Source organism: Myodes glareolus, chromosome 17 (assembly GCF_982192425.1).
Source record: "Myodes glareolus chromosome 17, mMyoGla1.1, whole genome shotgun sequence".
NCBI classification, from domain to species: domain Eukaryota; kingdom Metazoa; phylum Chordata; class Mammalia; order Rodentia; family Cricetidae; genus Myodes; species Myodes glareolus.
Window position 1 is genome coordinate 40,774,033 of NC_142042.1, and position 21,616 is coordinate 40,795,648.

The 21,616-nt window shown below is 38.4% G+C and overlaps 1 protein-coding gene and 1 non-coding gene across 2 annotated transcripts in view; both read right to left on the bottom strand.

Moving 5' to 3' along the window:
• Positions 1-21,616, bottom strand: part of Sass6 (SAS-6 centriolar assembly protein) — a 36,528-nt gene that overhangs the window by 5,733 nt on the left and 9,179 nt on the right. The window contains exons 5-14 of the mRNA XM_048456981.3: positions 19,538-19,709; positions 18,248-18,313; positions 17,181-17,300; positions 10,679-10,870; positions 6,280-6,474; positions 6,093-6,182; positions 5,837-6,016; positions 5,188-5,269; positions 4,435-4,568; positions 2,740-2,868 (exon numbers count right to left, since the gene is read on the bottom strand). Coding sequence (XP_048312938.1) covers positions 2,740-2,868; positions 4,435-4,568; positions 5,188-5,269; positions 5,837-6,016; positions 6,093-6,182; positions 6,280-6,474; positions 10,679-10,870; positions 17,181-17,300; positions 18,248-18,313; positions 19,538-19,709 — 1,360 coding nt within the window. The remainder of the gene's footprint in view (positions 1-2,739; positions 2,869-4,434; positions 4,569-5,187; positions 5,270-5,836; positions 6,017-6,092; positions 6,183-6,279; positions 6,475-10,678; positions 10,871-17,180; positions 17,301-18,247; positions 18,314-19,537; positions 19,710-21,616) is intronic.
• On the bottom strand, positions 14,743-14,874 carry LOC125414875 (small nucleolar RNA SNORA36 family). The gene has a single exon (XR_007236431.2). It is a non-coding gene; the product is annotated as a small nucleolar RNA SNORA36 family (small nucleolar RNA).

The window sequence follows — 21,616 nt, forward strand, 5'->3', positions numbered from 1 at the left end:
ATTTGTACAAAATTGACGGAAATGGAGGATATTACATTAAGGAAAACGAGCCAAACAAAAGTATCTCTACCACATTTCTCCTTTCCTTTGTGAAAGTAACACCAACAGTCCTCAAAATCAAGACAAGGGAGACAAGGGAGACAAGGAGAAGACACAAAATACAGGAAGGAAACAGGAACAGGGTAAATCTTGAGAGCATACACAACGACTCTCAAACTGTCTAAAACTGGTGGTATGTGGGCACGGCACATTTAAGAAACAAGCTGTGGTTCTCAGCACCAAATACACATTACAAAATAATCTTAGGAGCAACACATGCACAATCTTACTCCAACCAGTGAACCTAGGGGTTCTGTTCACAGGCCACAGAATGATCACTAAATTCTGCACAATGGGGACAGATACAGATGGCACAGAAAACCCTAGAAAACCAGCTGACACAGAAACACAGTCTGGAAACAAATCAGACCTTAAAACTTCAATTGAGTAAGAGTCTCTTTTAATTTTTTTGATGATTCCTTTTTATTTTTTTATGTGCATGGGTATTTTGCTTGCATGTACATCTGTGTGAGGATGTCAGAGCCCCTGGGACAGGGGTCACAGACAGTTGTGGTCACCGCATAGGTGCTGGGAACTGAACCCTGGTCCTCTGGAAGGGTAGTCAATGCTCATCTCTTCTTTGTCATCTGAAAAGACTCTAGAGTATCACAATAAACTACTTAGAATAGAATCCTAACTACTTAACAAAGAGTCAGGAAAATCTAAGTGACTTGCTTTATTGAAAGAGAACTCCAAAGACACCTTCATAGGATTACAAACATTAGATTGCAGGAAAATGCTTTAAAGCACCTATCATAACCATGTGTTCAGCAGAACATTCATGAAACAAATGTAAAAAACAGAATGTAGAACTTGAGGGTATATAATTCAGTGTTAGATCACCTGCCTGGTTAATGAAAAAAGAAATAAAAAGGAAAGGAACAGGCATGACTGCTGCTAGGCATGGTGGAGGAGAAAGTTTACTGTAGACATGCGGGAGAGCACAGCCAGAGGCAGGGACATATGGAAGTGTCCAGAGTGGGCATGACCAGACTGAGCTCGGCCATGTGGGAGATGGGGAGGGGAAAGGAGAGAGGAGATAAGATGGGGGAGGGGGAGAGGGAAAGAAGCAAGGGGAGCCAGGTGCAACAGCCGGGAGGCCAAAGGTCCAAAAGGGAAGGGGCAGGTAACCAAAATGTCGGATTGATTATATAGGAAAGAGCCTCTGGGGGAAGGGCAGTTCAGCTCCTGGGCTGGAGAGTTCAGGGTAAAGGGTAGGGTATGCCTGCCATCTACACCCTATGACAGGTAGGAAATGAGGGATGCTGGGAGAATCTGGCAGACACATCCAGCTTTGATATGTTAAATAGGCAACTCAGCTGTTTGTCCAGGGTTTGAAACTTAACACCTGACCAGTACAAGGTTCTAGATTCTGTTCTTGGTACTGAGAGAAGGGGGAAAAAAGAAAAGAAAATAAGAATTTTAAACGTCTTTAATCCCAACACTTAGGAGGCAGAGGCCAGTGGATCTCTATGAGTTCAAGGCCAGCATGGTCTACAAAGTGAGTTCCAGGACAGTCAGGCCTGTTACACAGAGAAGTCCTCCCTCAAAAACAAAATAAATAAATAAATAAATAAATAAATAAATAAAAATTAAAACACCCAACTAAGCACCAAAATGTTAGTTATAATAATGATGATCAAGAAATGAAATGGATAGAAAAAAATCTTTGCTAATAAATCAAGGGTGAGAGGAGTGGTTCTCATCTACCATTTACAGCAATGTCACCAGAACTCTATTTTAGAATCTGCTGGCTATAAGCACGCCCTGTAGACATGGAAATTCTGACAGGAGAATAAGAAAATTGATTTTCTTATTTAGTATGATTTTTAGCAATCTTTCTTCAGCTTGCTGACTTAGTAAAACAATAAATAAAAACGGAGAGGTAACTGGAAATAACAAGATTCCATAAACTGATATCTAGTGTACCAGCCTTTTCTTTTCGGGCAACCAATCAGCTCCCAAATCATGACAAAGAGACCTATTAGTTTTAAATGCTTTTTTCTGGCTAGCTCTTTTTCTCTAATTTAAATTAACCTGTTTCTCTTCATCTACACTTTGCCTCGGGCTTTTTACCTTTTCTTCCCGTACTTCTATTCCATCCAGGTGGCTGGTGACTGCCTAGCTGGCTGGCCCTGGTATCACCTCCCTTTCTCCCCTTTTCTCCACTGGTTCTTTAGTTCTCTCTTTTCTTGAGCCCAGATTTCTCCCCCTACATATTCTCTCTGCCTATCAGCCCCACCTATCCCCTTCCTTCCTAGCTAATGGTTGGTAAGCTTTGTTATTAGCCCAGTCAGGTGTCTTAGACAAGAAAGGAGAAACAAATGCAACATAATTTTATATAATTAAACAAATACAACACAGACAAATGTAGCACATGTTTATACAATTAAAGTAATACTCTGCAGCATAAACAAATGCTAAAGTAATGCTCCACCACAAACTAGACTTTACACACTGCAGTGACTCCACAAACACGTGATGCTTGTATTTCCTTTAAGCACACTAGACATTTAGTATTCATCTAATGATGAATTCTACCAGTTAGTAGCTGACCAATCAAACGCACTTTTAAAAAGTGAAAAATTACTCATATGCCAACAAGAATTTGTAATCTTTCAAAACAGCTCATTTGGCTACCTTTGGTCCTGAGATCGGATGGCTGGTGTTTTTGACAGATACTACAGGAGGGAAAGCATTCTGGAATGCAAACGCAGAAGAGACAGGATAGCCAATTCCACAGCTTGGGTAATTTAGTCTATTATCAACCTAAAAACCAAAATAAAAAATGATTGGAGATGAGAAATATACCTAAATTATAATCTGAAATATGTTGACCTAGAAGGCAAAGTGTCTGCTAGTAATAATTACTAGTTAATAGCAATATCTCAGAGGCCAATTTTCTCAAAAAGTCACCACAAAATGTTGCTTTTAAATAACCAAAGGCTGGAACCTCTTTGGTCCATCAGGAGGGCCTTCCAGACTAGCTTTGTAAGTATGGGTCAAAGAACCTCCTGGGTTTACCACTGAATGGTGTTAAAACAAAGCCTGACAAGGCATGTTCTTTATCTAGTCCTACTACAGAGAAGATGGAAGGAAGCGTGAGGATTCATCAACAGTCATAAAATAATTTTGTCAGACTGAATAAAACCAAGACAAGCTGAAACAAATGCATGGTTCTACTAATTTTAGTATCATGTCATGAGAACAGTTTCTTAAGAGGCCACTTGAGCGCCTCTAACGCCAGTGGCAGGACTATAAACCCCTTAAGTTACTTAACAGCACTCATTAAAGAGTCAACTTTTCTAAGCTTATAATTTAGCCCTAGCCATTTCTTTCTGTATCCCTTTCCAACTGAGCAGCAGTCTTTTCAAAGCTTTCCACAATGTAGTACAGTTTATGAGAGCAGTAGATATCTAAATTTAACAATCAGTGGCAATCCCTCATAGCCAGCAATATCCCTCTGGTGTACAGCTGGGGTAACTGTTCTACGTGATGGGGCCTGCAAACTATAAGCGATCATAGAACCTCAGCAAGTGTCGGAGAAAGTGGGACTTTACCATGGATTGCTAACAAACTGCTAGGGAGTAGAAAAAAGTGGCTGAGTCTCTACTTATGTCTTACTGATTAAGGCAAGGGAGTGTATTAAGGCCAGAACTGTTAGTGGTTAGCGAAGCCACAACTACAAACGTCAACCAGAACAGAAAGCTGTCTGGCCCTTTCTGTAGCCTAGCAGACTTTTGTCTGTGTTCCGATATGATTGAAGAGTGCTCTTGTTTTTTGTGTTGATTCATCAAGAGACCACATCTGATGATGATATTCTATATAATTGTTATGTTCAAGAGGAAAGTCTAGGTCTTTAACCATAATAAGCAAGCGCTTATTAGCCTTGCCATCTCATAACACCAGGCCACCTCCTGGATCTAAAGAGCTGTCTTTCTTCTTCCTCCCATTCCTTGTGAGGCAAAGACTAAAAATGTCTCTCATGATGAAGTATATGTTAATATGGCTGCCTCCCCACTTTGTTTACTGACCAAATCAGTGTAGGCTTTTCTCCACAGTAGGTCCAAACCTGGGCTTGATTCTAAACAATCTTTCTCTGCGTGTGTGTTCACATGTATTTAGTTTCAGTACACTTAATAATTATTTCTATAGAAAAGACTTATAAAGTGTGCCCTTTACACATACTAACATATAAGTACACACACAGTCAACCTATTTACAAACACAGAGGCATGAAATACAGTCTGATTAAAGTCATGCATGTCTAAACCGCACCCCCTGGGAAGGACTGCGGGGCTCTAGCAGCGTCTGCACACGTCATCTCACGCTTACCACATTCAGGCTGGGAGACACCCCACTCCTGATGGTGCTGCTAGAACGCGCAGGTGGGGTGGGAGAGGTTCCCAGTGTGTCTTGTTTTCTTACCAGCTGGTTTTCATTTAGTTCTTTGTTTAGCCACGTGATTACTTAAATAGGAGAACAAAAGGCAGAACAGAATTTCATTTTCGTTTTTTTGAATAATTTAACATAATTAAATGATAATTAGTACTTTTCTCCCTTTGGTTTTTTCACACAGGTTTCACCACGCAGGCCGAGTTCATGCTCTTTCTGCTCAGATTATAAATGTGCAAGACCACACCAGCTATCAGTAGTTTTTGTAATTCTACAGCTGCTTTACATCAGTCACACAACATAAACTTGATACATGTTTGTAGTTAAAGATGCCTATTTTGACAACCAGCACATGGGAATTCTTATTCTATTGCTTTCCGAAACACATACTTCTACAACTCAAAGTCTGACCACTTTTGCTTTTAGAACAGTATCTTATTCTATGTCTGATGCCTAATTCTTAGAACTGAGAAAACGTTCAATCACAGTTTAATCTTGCCAGGCATGGTGTCACATGCCTTAATCCCAGCACACTCATGAGGCAAGAAGCAGACAGAGCTAAACAGAAAGCCCCTTTCTATAAAACAAAATAATTTCATTTATCTGCACTTTTACTAATTCAGATAAAAATTTCAAGTTAACAATAAAATGAGGCAAAAAGCCTCATTTACAGAAAAATATAACATTACTTACATTTTTCATTATTTTTTAAAAGTTGTTTACTTTCTTCAAGTTTCTGAACTGTAGTTTCTAATTGCTCTTGCAATTTGCATACCTGAAATATATCAATCACAAGTCAATAAAAGTTACAGACTAAAGAAATGTATTATACTACTAATTAGATAACTGACAACTACTGAAACCACTAAATTAAGTTGGGCGGTGGTGGCGCACACCTTTAATCACAGCACTCGGGAGGAGAGGCAGGGGGATCCTGAATTCGAGGCCAGCCTCATCCTCAGAGCGAGTTCCAGAACATCCAGGACTACACAGAGAAACTGTCTTAAAAAACAAAAAACAAACAAAAATCCACTAAATGAAAAAGAAAAAGATTCAACTATGTAATGAATATTTAAAAATTAAAATAGGAGAATATATACCCAATTACCTATCCATTCTGTACATATGAGAAGCAAGGTTTTAGAGTATTGATTACTAACACTGCAAACTAATATGGGTTATTAACATCTACCTAATCTAATGGGCTTTTGTTTAAGAAAAAAAAAAAGGCCAAAGCAACTGTCTTCATACAACCAAGCTGAAGTTTTAACATCTATGTGGGGAAGCTCACTAACTCTTTACACAAAGCAGGCACAACCCAGAAGCAGGAGACAGTGACCACCTCTTGCTCTTTGGCTCGAAGAGACTGTCCGGCATCCTGCAACTCCCTTCGCTCCTTCTGTAGCATTTCTTCTTTCTCAGCCAATAGTTTTTCTTGCTGAATAGTAACTGTATTCTTCAGTTTCAATTTACCCATGAGAGTTTTAAGATCCCCTTGTAACTTCTTGATAATTTCATTTGCCTACAAGAGAGCCTCATATGAATATTTATGCAAGTCAATGAAATATTAACATTCTGCTAAATATTTCAAAGCGAACCTTCAGAAGTTCTGCTGATAATGATTTTATTGTAGCTTCAAGTTTTCCCAGTTGGACCTGATTTTTCTCACCATTTTCTTCTAAAGCCACCTGATATAAAAACAAAACACAGTAAGGCACTGTATTTATTTAGGGAAAGCATCACTAGTAAATGTGATCGATTTATTTTTAAATTTTTACAAAAGACCTTTTGTTCTTGGATTGTATCGAATGCTTCTTTTGTTCTCAGAACAAGCTGGTCTTTATCCTTGATTTCCTGTTCTAAAACCGCCACTTTTGTTTGTAGCTGGTTAATGTGCTTTTCTTTCTCATGGCATTCAGCATCCAGAGTACAATTCTCTCTTCTCAGAGAAAGGACCTCTTGCTTAGCCCGCTGCAGCTCCTGGGGTGGTTAGGGAAAGGAATTATTACACATCATGTAAAAGGAAAATGAGTCAGTTGGTTATTTAAAACTAAGGTATCTTGCTTGGGGTCAGAAAGATGATTCAATGGATAAAAGCACTGTCTGCCCTTCCAGAGGATACAGGTTCAATTCCCAGCAACCACAAAGTAGCTCACAACTGTTTCTAACTGTTGAGTCTAAGGAAATCTTATGCCCTCTTCTGGCCTCCACAGATACCAGGTGCAAAGACATACATACAGGCTAAACAACCATACACATAAAAATAAACAAAATTTTTTAAAAAACAAGCAAAATACTCATTACCTTAAAAAAAGCAAAAAAACAAAAAACCCCTTTCCACTGGTGGTGTATACCTTTAATCTCAGCACTTGGGAGGCAAAGGCAGGCAGATCTCTGTAATTTCGAGGCCAGCCTGGTATACAAAGCAAGTTCCTGGACAGTCGAGCTATTACAAAGAAAAACCCTGTACTGAAAAACAACAACAACAACAAAAAACCTTTCCAAGATGTCTTAAACACCGAAAGACAGGGGCAGTGTGACTATCTTCACAACACTCAGAGGCTGAGGCAGAGTTAATATAACCTCGAGGCTAGCCTGGGCTACATAAATCTTATCTTCAGCAAAAGAGCAGTCTTTAGTAATTTTGAGGGTCTAGTATGTTTTTTAAAAGCCATGAAAATCTCTCCAGTGGTGTGTGTAAGTTATAGATCTAGATACAACTTTAAAATATACTTTGAGTTCAATTATACCAAGGAGAAAACAAAGCAATTCTAATTTATGAAAAAAATTACAGGCTGGAGAGATGACTCAGTGGTTAAGAGCACTGGGTGCTCTTCCAGAGGTTCTGAGTTCAATTCCCAGCACCCACATGGTGGCTCACAGTCATCTCTCTTCAGGCCTGCAGGCATACATGCAGGCAGAACACTGTACACACAATAAATATATCTTTTTAAAAAAATTACAATTGCTTTTTATTTATTTTTATTTTATGTGTGTGTCTTGCTGCATGTATGCATGTGCACCACATTTATGCCTGGTGAAGGTCAGAAGAAAACATCAGATTTGGAACTGTAGTTTTGGATGGTTATAAGCCACCATGTAGGTGTTAGAAATCAAACCTGGGTCCTCTGCAAGAGCAACAAGTGCTCTTAAATGCTGAGCCATCTCTCTAGCTCCATTCTGTGTAATTTTATTACCTATTTCTTATAATAACATTATTTTTCATATCAATAAATATTAACATTTCTGAATTTTTCTTTGAATTATACTTAAAGCAAGAAAAAATCAAATAGTAACTGTTAATTAAAAATATATTTTAAAAAAATCTAGAATAAATTAAAAAGGTAATAGCACCAAATGTAACTAAGCCCAATAAGTAATATATAGGGAATTATTTTAACAAAAAATGTTTAAGATAATTTTAGAATGCACAACAATGGTTTTTGGAGCAAATTTAGATATCAGACAGACTTGACTTCAAATCAGAACACATGTACAGGGCAAGTGCGGAAATACTTCTTTCAGTGTCCTCATTTATAAAGTTTCTTGACGTGTGCATTCAGTTTTAAACACACATGTACATACAAATAAATGAAATTTTAAACAATCTCTAATGCAGGTTCTTGGGAAGGAGCTGACATAAGATCACCCTTCAAAAGGCTTCATTGGGAAACAAGGTCCTAAAGAGCCTGAAGAGGGAGAGAAACACAGAAGTCTGAGGGGAGCTAGGCTGGGACAGGTACAGCAGGACAGGGGCCTTGACAGGAGACAGACCCTTTAGTTCTCAAGAACAATGGAGGTCCTGGCTCTTAATGATTCTCAAGGGGTGAGCAAACTGCAGACCATGTGACCATGTGACCTAGTCTGATCTGGCCTCTGGGCCAGAGTGATGAAAGCAGGAACTAGGGAGGACCATGAACTTCTCTTACAGCCACAAGTGAGAGCGGGTACAAGACACAGCACAGCAAGCTTAGCTATTCTGTCCCACAGACAGAGCTGCAGGGGTTCATGGCATGACAGCTGTTAGAAAAAGCCCTGGGATCTAACATAAATCCCCCAAGAACTTCAAAAGTCCTATGTAAAATGTCGAACATATTGGCTGGACACAGTAAATATCCAATAAATAATAATCACTTTAGGGCATTAATGCCTACAATGTTTAACTTCACATTATTATGAAACCGAACATTCAGAGATAACAAAGTTCTTCAGGCAGGAGTTCTACTTTACAGGTGTTCTGCAAATCCTAGAGGAAAACACTTGGTATTATGGCTTCAACATGAAATGTCCCCACAGGCTTCATCTCCTGCTGAATACACGACATGGAGAGGTTGTGGAAACAAGAAAGTGGGGGCTTACCAGAGCAAGTTAAGTTGCAGCGACTTATGTCCTCAGAGCTGTATTGTGTCATGTCCCTGCACTGTTACAGTTCCCTACCCACTTCCTGTCTACTATGAAAAGAATAGCCTCTTTACCACATTGCATCAAGTTCAAAGTACAGCCAGAATAAAGCCTCTAAAATGCTGAGCCAAAACAATCCCCCCTAAAGTTGTTGATATCAGTATTCTATCACTGATACAAAGATAACACAATGAGGTTATATAAAAATCAATATAATTAAGAGTGTTCATAAACTGGCCCATTTGGGGGTTTAGACAGCATTATTATGAAGCCATTAGCCACCCAAGATACCACGCCTGAAGTCAGAAATGTTGCACGACCACCCAAAGAGTACAGGGTGTAAATGTACACATCTATTGTCAATGCAAAGAGTACAGGGTGTAAATGTACACATCTATTGTCAATGCAAAGAGTACAGGGTGTAAATGTACACATCTATTGTCAATGCAAAGAGTACAGGGTGTAAATGTACACATCTATTGTCAATGCAAAGAGTACAGGGTGTAAATGTACACATCTATTGTCAATGCAAAGAGTACAGGGTGTAAATGTACACATCTATTGTCAATGCAAAGAGTACAGGGTGTAAATGTACACATCTATTGTCAATGCACAATATTTCAAGGATCTATGCATAAAATTGGTGGAGCTTTAGCTTCCAAATACTAGTGAAACTTTGGAACTTTGGTGATCTCTGATGTTAAATAGATAGACCTTAAAAAAATCAGAAGCAAGCTGGGCATTGTACCACATAGCTTTATTCTGAGCACTAGAGAGGCAGAGGCAGTTGGATCTGAGTTCAAGACCAGCCTGGTCTACAGAAAGAAACACTATCTCAAACAAACAAACAAACAAAAAATCAGCAATGGTGGTGCTTGCCTATAGTCCAACCACTAAGAAAGGTAAAGTCAGGTACTGGACTAAGCTCAGGAGTCTGACACCAACCTGGGGAACACAGAAAACCCTGTCTTTAAAAAAAAAAAGAAGAAAAAGAAAAAAATCTGAAAATAACTTCTACCAATGTTAAGCAGCAACTATCATCAGTGCCAAGGCATCCACAAATGTGCTCTAGCAAACACCAACACTGTTCAATCTTCTCTGATGTGTAGGGTATGAAGCTCACTGCAGAGCACGTGCCAAGTATGCAGGAAGCCCTGGTTAAATCTCAGCAGAGCACAAACATACATTCCTGGGTGCCTGAGGAGACAGGCAAATAACAAATGATTATAATCCCTTTCCTTCCCCGTGTTGGCTGGAGGGGCTTAAGCAAATAACAATAGAACTCTGCAGTGCAGCCCAGTGATCTCTACAGTGAGGATAATAGCACCTACATATGGAGTTAATTTCTGCAGGTCGCATCCACAGTGTCTGTCATTACCCTGCACGTGCTCAGTAAGCATTAGCTATTGTCTAGCAGTAGAACGCTCAGTGGTCATTCAACTTCACAGAGCTGCGAGACTAAACATGTCACCACTAGCCCTGTGAGACAGACACGGCACTAATATTAGAAGACACACTGAAAGAATCTGGGAGATGCCCTTTTATTTACTATTTATTCAAACATCAAACTAAAACACCCAGTTTATCTCAGTTCCTCCTGAATTAGCACTTTTATCACATCTGCCATCCCTGTTTTCTCTACACTGAGATGATTATGGCAGGGCCAAGAGATCTATGCAGAGCACCCAGGGAGCACCACCTACTCAGCAGTACGGCACAAAGTGAAAGCAAGGACTCAACCTCAGCAGTCCCTAAGTGGGACAGGAAGCAGCCAGCACTCTACCTCTTCCACACCAGCAAGTTTCGCTTTCAGTTCTCTGACAGTGGCGTCTCCTTTATACTTCTTCTCAGTGAGGTCTTTATTAGCTGCCTCTAATTCAGACAGTCTGTTTTGAAGCTGGAGGATATTTCGTTGATGGAGGGCTTCCAGCTCCTTTTTCTGTTGCTCATGCTGCTGCTGGTACTGAACCTGGGCCTATTACAGAATAATATGTCAAAGAAGAAAGAACAGAAACAGAAATAGGGAAAAATCAGAAGGAAAATAGTCGTAATTTCATCCTCATTTTCAGATTTCCCTGCTTAAAAAAAGTCTGTTTCAATTACAGATTTCATGAAAGAAAGTGAAGGCAAACAAAGGCATATTTAACACGATTGTCTTGTTTGTAATTCCCCCTACACTCAAGAGGTATAAACCCAAGGATCAGAGCTACAGTCATTCTCTGCTACACAGCAAATCAAGACCATGTAGCCTGGGCTATACGAGACTCTAAAAAACCAGAATAACCAGAATGGTGGAGGCAGAGAAGTAGATAGTCTCACTTTTATAGAGTAAAAATATATAAAATCCCCAGTCACACATATTGTTTAATAAGAATGTAGATGAAAGAAAAGGTGGGACCAAGGTGTGGTGGTGTACACGTTTAATCCTGCACTCAGAAGGTAAAGGCAAGTGAATCTCTGTGAGTTCCAGGATAGTCAGGTTACCCAGAGAGACAGAGAGGTGTGCGCTGACACTCTGCTGCAGCCGTCTGCATTAGTGAGTACATCTCAGTCATTCAGAACTCATCGTTCCAGTGTCATTTCCTTACGGCTCATTCCTGTACCGTGTAGTTTTATCTGTATTGTGATGTACAGATTTTTCTTGCTATTATTCCCTAAACAACACTGTACAACAACTGTTTACATGGCATATACATTATATTAGACATTATAAGTAATCTAGAGATGATCCAAGTATAGACAAGCACAAGTTATATATAAATAGCATGCCACTTTATAGAAGGGACTTTTGAGTATACCTCTGTATACTTCATAAGTGTGTGTGTGTGTGTGTGTGTATAATAATATATATTATATATTATTATTCCACTCTCTTATAGATACTGAATGACACCTGTACATGACAAAAAAAACTCATGTTTAGGATATACAAATAATTCATAAAAATAAGTAAGAAACAGAAGGTCCGACCTCCCCAGGAGCAGCCAGTAGGCCCAACAGGGTGCACCAAGCAACCTCTGGCATGACCTGAACCTTGGCCCCAACTCTACCACAAGGAGCAACCATCTTAGCCTTGGATTCACTGGCACCTGAAGGAGTGATCATTGGAAACACAGCCCCAACTACACAACTTGGAGGAAAAGATGGGCAGACAACAAGGTAAAAGCACATGCAACAACACAAAGAACAACATGACACCTCCAAAAAATAGCGATTCTACAACAGCAAGACTTGAACACCACAACACTGATGAAGCAAAAGAAAACGATCTAAAAAATAACTTTAAGAAAATGTTTGAGGCACTTAAAAGAAATGAAAAATGCCCTCAAAAAATTGGAGAGAAAAAAAAATTTGGAAGAAATCAACAAATCCCTTAAAGAAAACCAAGAAAAAGTAATCAAACAGGTAAAAGAAACAATTCAAGACCTGAAAACCAAAATAGACAATAAGGAAAACACAAACTGAGGGAGTTCTGGAAATGGAAAATTTGGATAAATGGTCAGAAACCATAAATGCAAGCATAAACAACAGAATACAGGAGATGGAAGAGATAATCTCAGGCCTTGAAGATACAATGAAGGAAACATTCATCGGTCAGAGAAAATGTTAAATCAAACAAAAGCTTAACACAAAACATGCAGAAAATATGGGACACCATGAAGATGCCAAACCTAAGAATAATAGGGACAAAAGAAGGAAAACTTAAAGGCACAGAAAATATACTCAACAAAATTGTAGAAGAAAACTTTTCCAAAAATAAAAAGGACATGACGATGAAGTTACAAGAAGCTAACAGAACACAAAACAGACTGGACAAAAGGGGCTCGCCACATAATAATCAAAACACTAAACATACAGAATAAAGAAAGACTATTAAGAGCTGCAAAGGAAAAAGGCCACGTAACATATAAAGGCAGACTGGACCCTATCAGAATTACACCTGACTTCTCAATGGAAACAATAAAAACCAGAAGGTCCTGGCCAAGCATTATGTAGAGATTAAGAGACAATGGATGCCAGCCTAGACTACAATACCCAACAAAACTTTCAACACCATAAAAGAAGAAAACAAGATATTCCATGACAAAACTAGATTTAAACAATACCTAGCCACACATCTAGCTCTACACAAAGTACTAGAAACTTTGTGTAGAAGGAAAACTTCAACCCAAGGAAGTCAGCAACACCTACAAAAACACACAATAGATGATCTTACAGCAGCAAATCCCAAAGAAGAAAAAAGCACACACAATAACATCAATCAGTCAATCAATCAATAAATAACAGGAACTAGCAATCACTGGTCATCAATATTCCTTAATATAAATGGATTCAACTCACTTATCAAAAGACACAGGCTAACAGATTGGATATGAAAACAGAATTCATCCTTCTGTTACATACAAGATACACACCTTGACCTTAGAGTAAGGGGTGGGAAAAAAAAATCCAATCACATGGACCTAAGAAATAAGCTGGTATAGTTATCCTAATATCTAACAAAATAGACTTCAAACTAAAATCAATCAAAAGAGACAAAGAAGAACATTTCATATTTTTCACACACAAAAAAAAATCATCAAGAGGAAATCTCAATATTGAACATGCATGCCCCAAATGCAAGGGCACCCTCATATGTAAAAGAAACTTTACTAACGCTTAAATCACACATTAAGCCCCACACACAAAGAGTGGGAGACTTCAACACTCTACTCTCACCACTGGACAGGTCTGCCAGACAGAAACTTAACAGAGAAATAAGGGAACTAACAGATTTTATGACTTAAATGGACTTAACAGACATCTACAAAATATTCCATTTAAACATTTAAAAAAAAAAAAAACTTCTCAGCACCTCATGGAACCTTCTCAAAAATTGACCACATACTAGATAACAAAGCAAACCTCAACAGATACAAAAAATTGGAATAACCCCCACACATCTTATCAGATCACCATAGCTTAAAGCAACACTAATTTCAGAAAGCCCACAAACATATGGAAATTGAACCTAAATCACCAATGGGTCAAGGAAAAAATAAAGAAAGAAATTAAAACTTCCTAAAATTCAATGAAAACGACTGCACAACATACCCAACCTTATGGGAAACAATGAAAGCAGTGTTAAGAGAAAAGTTCATAGCACTAAATGTCTACATTTAGAAGCTGGAAAAAGGGCTGGAGAGGTAGCTCAGAGGTTAAGAGCAATGATTATTCTTCCAGAGGTCCTAAGTTCAATTCCCAGCAATCACATGGTGGCTCACAACCATCTATAATGAGATCTGGTGCCCTCTTCTGGTCTGTAGGCACACATACAGACAGAACACTGTATACATAATAAATAAATCTTTAAAAAAAAAAAAGATGGAAAAATCCAACACTAACGAATAAACAGACAACAGGAAATAACAACATTGAGGGCTGGAATTGACAAAACAGAAACAATACAATATGAAGAATCAATGAGACAAAAAGTTGGCTTTTCGAAAAAAAATCAACAAAATAGACAAACCTTTATCCAAACGAACCAAAGGACAGAGAAAGAATAACCAAATTAACAAAACCAGAAATGAAAAGGGGGACAATGACAGCAGACACAGAGAAAACACAGAGAATCCTCAAGTCATACTTCAAAACCTGTACTCCACAAAATCAGAAAACATAAAAGAAAATGGACAATTTTCTGAATAAATATCACTTACCAAAATTAAATCAAGAACAGATAAGCAAATTAAATAGACCTATAACTGCTAAAGAAATAGAAACAGTCATCAAAAGTCTCCCAACCCAAAAAAAAAAAAGCCCAGGGCCAGATGGTATCAGCAGCACAGAATTTTTTTTTTTTCCATTTGTAGGCTGGGGAGTAAATGAATAGAACAGTGTTTTCTATCCAGTCATTTTCCCCAGCCAGCTTCAATGTTCCAAAGTTTAATTACCAGAGCAGGGAGGAGACCATGAGCTGAACTCAACACTTTGGGAATCAGCACAGAATTCTACAAGACTTTAAAAGAACTAATACCAATACTCCTCAAATTGTTTTACATAATAGAAACAGAAGGAACACTGTCAAACTCTTTTTATAAGGCTACAGTTACTCTGATATCCAAACCACAGAAAGATACTACTAAGAAAGAGAATTATAGCCCAATCTTACTCATGAACATTGATGCAAAAACACTCAAAAACAAAACAAAAAAAAAGCTGGCAAACCGAATCTAAGACCACATCAGAAAAATCATCCACCATGACCAAGTAGGCCTCATTCCAGAGATGTAGCGATGGTTTAACATATGAAAAATCTGTCAATGTAATCCATCATATAAATAAACTAAAAGAAAAAAAACCCACATGATCATCTTATTAGATGCCGCAAAAGCCTTTGACAAAATAAATATCCCTTCATGATAAGTCTTAAGAGCAGGGATACAAGGAACAAAGCTAAACATAATAAAGGCAATATACAGCAAGCTAACAGCCAACATCAAATTAAATAGAGAGAAACTCAAAGCGATCCCAATGGATCATGAACAAGACAAGGCTGTCCACTGCCCATACCTATTCAATATAGTACTTGAGGTTCTAGCAGAGTCATAAGACAACTAAAGGAGATCAAGGGGGTACAAATCAGAAAAGAAGTCAAACTGTCACTATTTGCTGATGATATGATAGCATAAATAAATGACCCCAAAAATTCTACCAGAGAACTCCTACAACTCATAAACACCTTCAGTAATGTAGCAGGATACAAGATTAACTCAAAAAAATCAGTAGCCCTCCTTTATACAGATGGTAAATGGACTGAGAAAGAAATCAAGAGAAACATCACCCTTCACAATAGCCACAAGTAACATAAAATACCTTGGGGTAACTCTAACCAAACAAGTGAAAGGCCTGTATGACAAGAACTTTAAGTCTTTGAAGAAAGAAACTGAAGAAGATACCCAAAAATGAGATACCCAAAAATGAGATCTCCCATGCTCTAGGGTAAGTAGAACAGTAAACAGAAATCTTACCAAAAGCAATCTACAGATTCAATGCTATGCCCATCAAAGTTCTTCACAGACATCTAAAGAACGATACATGATAGCCAAAACAATCCTGTACAATAAAGAAATTTCTGGAGGCATCACAATCCCTGACTTCAAACTCTACTATTGAGGTACATTAATGAAAACAGTCTGATATTGACATAAAAGCAGACAGGAAGACCAATGGAATCCACTCGAAGACCCGGATATCAATCTACACACCTACGAACAACTGATTTTTGACAAGAAGCAAAAAGTATTAACTGGAAAAAAGAAAGCTTATTCAACAAATAGTGCTGGCATAACTGGATATCAACATGTAGAGGGATGAAAATATATCCCTATCTACCGCCATGTACAAAGCTCAAGTCCAGATTCTGAGAGTCCTGGAGGCAGGACCACCATTTTCAGACTGAGGTTAGGAGTCCTGCTTGAAGCTTGACAAGTAAAAGCACCTCTGATACACCGAAGAACAAATAAAACCAAGCACTGATGGCTGAAGTCAGAAAAATGATGACTCCATATGTTAATCTGAATGAAAAGGACTCCCAGAGGCTCATAGGGCGTGGTATTATTTACAAGGATTAGAAGGTGTGGCTCTACATGTTATTTATATGGATGGAGGCATTACAATGTGAACAGAAAACTCACTGACTGCTCACAGTAACCAAAATTTCAAAGCATTTAAAAGCCTACCAGTATTAAAAAATAAAGTCTACCAGTTTGATAAGTAGTTAATTTAAGTTGTATCTGAATGACGAATAATAGCCGAAGCATTAAAAAGGCATGTTTGAATTAATAGAGAATGATATCTTAAGATTTTTTAAAAAGTTATAATCAATATATCTAATAAAATTTTATTAGCATGGAATAAAACCCCAAATGTATAGCTATAACTTACATTGTTACAAATTTATAAACAAATATTTGTAAATTGCATACCATTCATATATACATAGAGAAAAGTCTAGAAAAAGATATCAAATAATCTGCACTGAGTTGAGAATCAATATGATGACCTTAATGAGGACCACCAGGTCACCCAGGAAGGGTGAGGCTGATGGCTGGGAAGTCGCACAGAATAAAATGCCTAGGATGATTATATAATCTCTGAATAGTAAGACTTTGAAAACTAAGCTTTCAATTTGAATTTCACATACTTGTTAGATGTTTGAAAAATTTACGGCAAGCATTTATTACTTTTATAGTTAATGAAATAACTCTTTGACATTTTCCAGGTACCTTTAACGTTCTTACCTGCAAGGCTTTTTCCTTCTCACTTGTTAATTCCTGAGAATGCTTATTTGCCAGTGATGCTGTGTGTGAGGCCCATTCACTCCGCAGTTTATCTAATTCTTGCGTTCTCTCTGATAACGTCTATAACAGAGGTCAGTACACATTAATAGGAGAGTCTCTTGAATATGCTACACTTCAAACAAGGGCACTGGAAAGGAAATTTTGGCTTTCCAATGCATACTTAGCATTTTCCCCACAGATTAACTTAAAGACAACAAGATAAGAATAAAAAGATGACAGGTGACGTTTAACCCGCCTCTAACTTTTAATTTCATCCAGCTCTTCAGGGCCAAATCCTTTCCTCTGACCTTAAGAAACCTGGGTTTATTAAGTCTCAACTAAGTTTACTTCTTATACCTAAGTACATTAGCATTGTCCTCCCCACAGAACCAAGTTGTACAGGAGTATTTCCTGCCTACAGCCATGCTGCTTAGCAAGTACTTTCACCCTAGATTTCAAAGATAAAGGGCAAAGTGTAGTGGCCAAGACCAAAACCATGCTAAGCCCATCAAAGGATTAATTCTAATCTCAATACAGGAAAAAAGGAAACAAAGATGGAAACTAAAAAGTCATTTTAAGCCAAACAAATAAATAAAATGCAAGGGCAACAAGAGCTTCCACCAAGTCTGATGGCCTGAGTTTGATTCCTGGTACCTATGGCAGAAAGAGAGAAACCCAACTCCCACAAGTTGTCCACTCACATGCCATGGTACACACATGCCTACACACAAACAGAAGCACACATACAATAAATAATTTTTAAAGGAAAGAGAATAAGTGATAGATACTAAGCATTGTCTTACTTAATGATGACTTAGAAAATATGTCATATGTTAGGGATGGCAGGGTGGATTATCTAAAAGAAAGCATCCATTTAAGACAATTAACTAATAGGGGAATGGGACAAAGATGAGATTCCATGGCAACATACTTTGAAAGAACATACACAAAGGCTTGTATTTAATTCAAGAAAGAATTCAGAATCAATATCTGGATGACTTACAAAGGCAAAATGAAACTTGAATTACCTCTTGTGCAATGTGCAGTTGCCTGGTAACATCGTCTAGTGATTTAGTCAATGATAATTTTTCTTCCTATTTATAAAAATAAAATTATGCAGCTTACAATTTAATACAATCATCCATAGCCAAACTATTCAAAGTGCAGCAAAATACAACACCATCATCATGCAAAGAGCCTATTAGACATGCAAGAACTCAGGCCTTCTAAAAGGAACCTGCATTTTCATAAGCCCCCAGATGATTTGTATACCATGAGCACTAGCTATGCAATGATCTAACCATTTAACCGAAATCTTTTTTCCTTTGTTTTTTTCTTTGTTTTTTCAAGATAGGGCTTTACACAAAGTTTCTCTGTGTAGCCTTGGCTGTCCTAGAACTCACGGTATAGACCAGGCTGCCCTCAAACTCACAGAGATCTGCCTGCCTTTGCCTACCATGCGCTGGAATTAAAAGTGTGTGGCAGTGCCACCCAGCCCGAATTTTTCGTTCCTAAGCAGCAACACCACACCATCCTTCTGCCACAAACTTTATGCAGCATTTCACAATATTCAGAACATGTTCATATACTTATTTTCAAACATATTTGCTAGCTGATGTTGGGTATAGGATGCTAACATGTGTTACTTTTATGTTACATTTTTTTAACTCTGTGAAGATGTGATACTTTGCCTGTCTAGAAAACCTGATGGTCTAATACAGATCTGAACGGCCACAGTGAGGCAGGAGAAAAGGTAGGTGGGGCTGGCAGGCAGAGAATATATAGAAGGAGAAATCTGGGAGAGAAGTGGCCAGAGAAAGAGGAGGACATCAGGGGTCAGCCATCTAGCTACAGCAATCCATGGAGTAAGAGTAAGATTTACAGAAGAGAACAGGAAAAGTCCAGAGGCAAAAGGTAGATGGGGAAATAGAAGTTCAGAAAAGCTGGCAAGAAACAAGCCAAGTTAAGGCTGGATATTTATAACTAAGAATAAGCTTCCATGTCATTTATTTGGGAGCTGGATAGTGGGCCCCCCAAAAGAGCCAAAAATAAAAGAGTAAAAACCATCACACTGCTACTACAAAATGACACAATGGTGACATGGAATTCAGGTGCCTAAGGCCAGAGCAAAGCAGTACACATTCTGGGCCCTAAGTTTCTCTACTGTGGGTCTAATTCTAGACTTACAGCTATAGGCAGTAGCTAAACGAAAACCAATAAAATTCACTACAAAAAAAGAAAGGACAATATGGCTCCTCAGCGATTTATAAAGTACTCAGGTAAGAGTTTAAAAGAGTGACTTAAATTCAAAGTCTTACCTTGCTGCATTTCAGACAGCCTGCTAGAAATTTCTTTATCTCTACATCATTTCCAGGTAAAAGCTTTAATGACAGGTGAATAAGATGCTTGAAAGGATTTGTCTCCACGACATTTAAAAATACTGGCAAGTTATCCAAAAGAGTCGCTGAAGAAATGAGCTGCAGCAGAAACCTTGGAAGAGAAAAGCCACATTCTAGCACGCAGAACTGTGAAACCCTGCCGCTGCATCATGGACTTCGACTCAGACCATGAAGTAGGGAAATTAAAAATCATAGGGGTTATGAGTAAGAGGCTACGGGAAAAGATAAGGAGGAGTATGACGGTGCTGAACGAAAGCAGTCCTTGAGTTCATAGCAGGGGACAAAAGAGGAAACAGAGAGAAAGAAAAAACTAAAAACAAAAACTCAGCATACCACAGGGGAGACCAGAGTACCAGCTCCTTACTCTGGCAACTGCCCTTTAAATTACGGACTATCCTTTCCCCTGGAAACTCTCAGAAGGATCACATAGCCTTGACTCACAAGACAAAGGCCTTTATAGAAGAATTATACCTAATAAACATAAAAAAAAGTGTGTGGGAGTGGAGGGCAGGTGGCGCAAGCCTTTAATCCCAGCACCAGAAGGAGAGGCAGGAGGCTCTCTGTGAACTGGAGGCCAGTCTGGTCTACACAGTAATATAAGTTCCAAAACAGGCAGCACTTCATAGTAAGACCCTGTATTAAAAAAAAGAGGAGGGAAGTCAGAAGTTTGTGGTGCACTCCTTTAATCTCAGCACTTAAGGCAGAGCCAGGTTGATCTCTATAAATTCAAGGCCAGTCTGATCTACAGAGCGAGTTCCAGGGCAGCCAGAACTATACAGAGAAACCCTGTTAAAAAAAAACAAAAAACAAAAAAAAACTACTACAGAAAAACACTTCAGAGTTTCTAATATAACAAGATATTAAACAATAGTCAACAGTTGTTCAAGCCAAGAAACAGTCCAAGGTGAACTTATCATGATCAGGAGTCAGCAGCACATGACCATGAACGTAAATGCAATCACTAGCTATTAAATAGTTCAACTAGCTTGGTGCTGGAGAGACGGCTCAGCAGTTAAGAGTACTTGCTGCTCTTTCCAAGGACCTGAATTCAATTCCTAGCACCCAGGTTGGGGAGCTCACATCTCTAGGAGCTGCAGCTCTAGGAGATTTGACATACCCATCTGGCCTCCAAGGACCCCCATACACACAGAGACACATAAATAAGAAATGAATCTTAGGCTGTGTAGTGGTAGCATACACCTTTAATTCTAGCACTAAGAAGGCAAAGGCAGGGGAATCTCTGTGAGTTCAAGGCCAGACTTGACTATAGAGTGAGTTCCAGGACAGCCAGGGCCACACAGAGAAACTCTCTCAGAAAACCAAAAAGAAAAAAGAAAAAAAAAGAAAGAAAAAGAAAAGACGAAAATTAATAAATAAATCTTGGTAAAACAATTATTTAAGCTAACTTTAAAAGTTGCATCAAACCATGTAAATTAAGGTTCAAATATTTCTTTTTTTTTGTTTTGTTTTGTTTTTTAAAGATTTATTTATTATGTACACAGTGTTCAGCCTCCATGTATGCCTGCAGGCCAGAAGAGGGCACCAGATCTCATTACAGATGGTTGTGAGCCACCATGTGGTTTCTGGGAATTGAACTCAGGACCTCCGGAAGAGCAGTCAGTGCTCTTAACCTCTGAGCCATCTCTCCAGCCCCCAAATATTTCTTATTTTAGTCAAGATTTCTTTTTTATTTTATTTTATTGTGCATTGGTATTTTATCTGCATGTATGTATGTATGTATGAGGGTGCTGGATCTCCTGAAACTGGAGTCACAGACAGTTGTGATCTGTCATGTGGGTGCTGGGAATTGAATTCTGGTCCTCTGGAAGAGCAGCCAGTGTTTTTAACCACTGAGCCATCTCTTCAGCCCCGAGTTAAGATTTCTTAAAATTTGGGGTTTAACTGACCCCTAATCCCAGTTTTAAAAAATAAATAAATAAAGGGGGGCATTTGTAATACATGGAAAATAATTTTGTATCAATTATCTCTCAAAGAGGA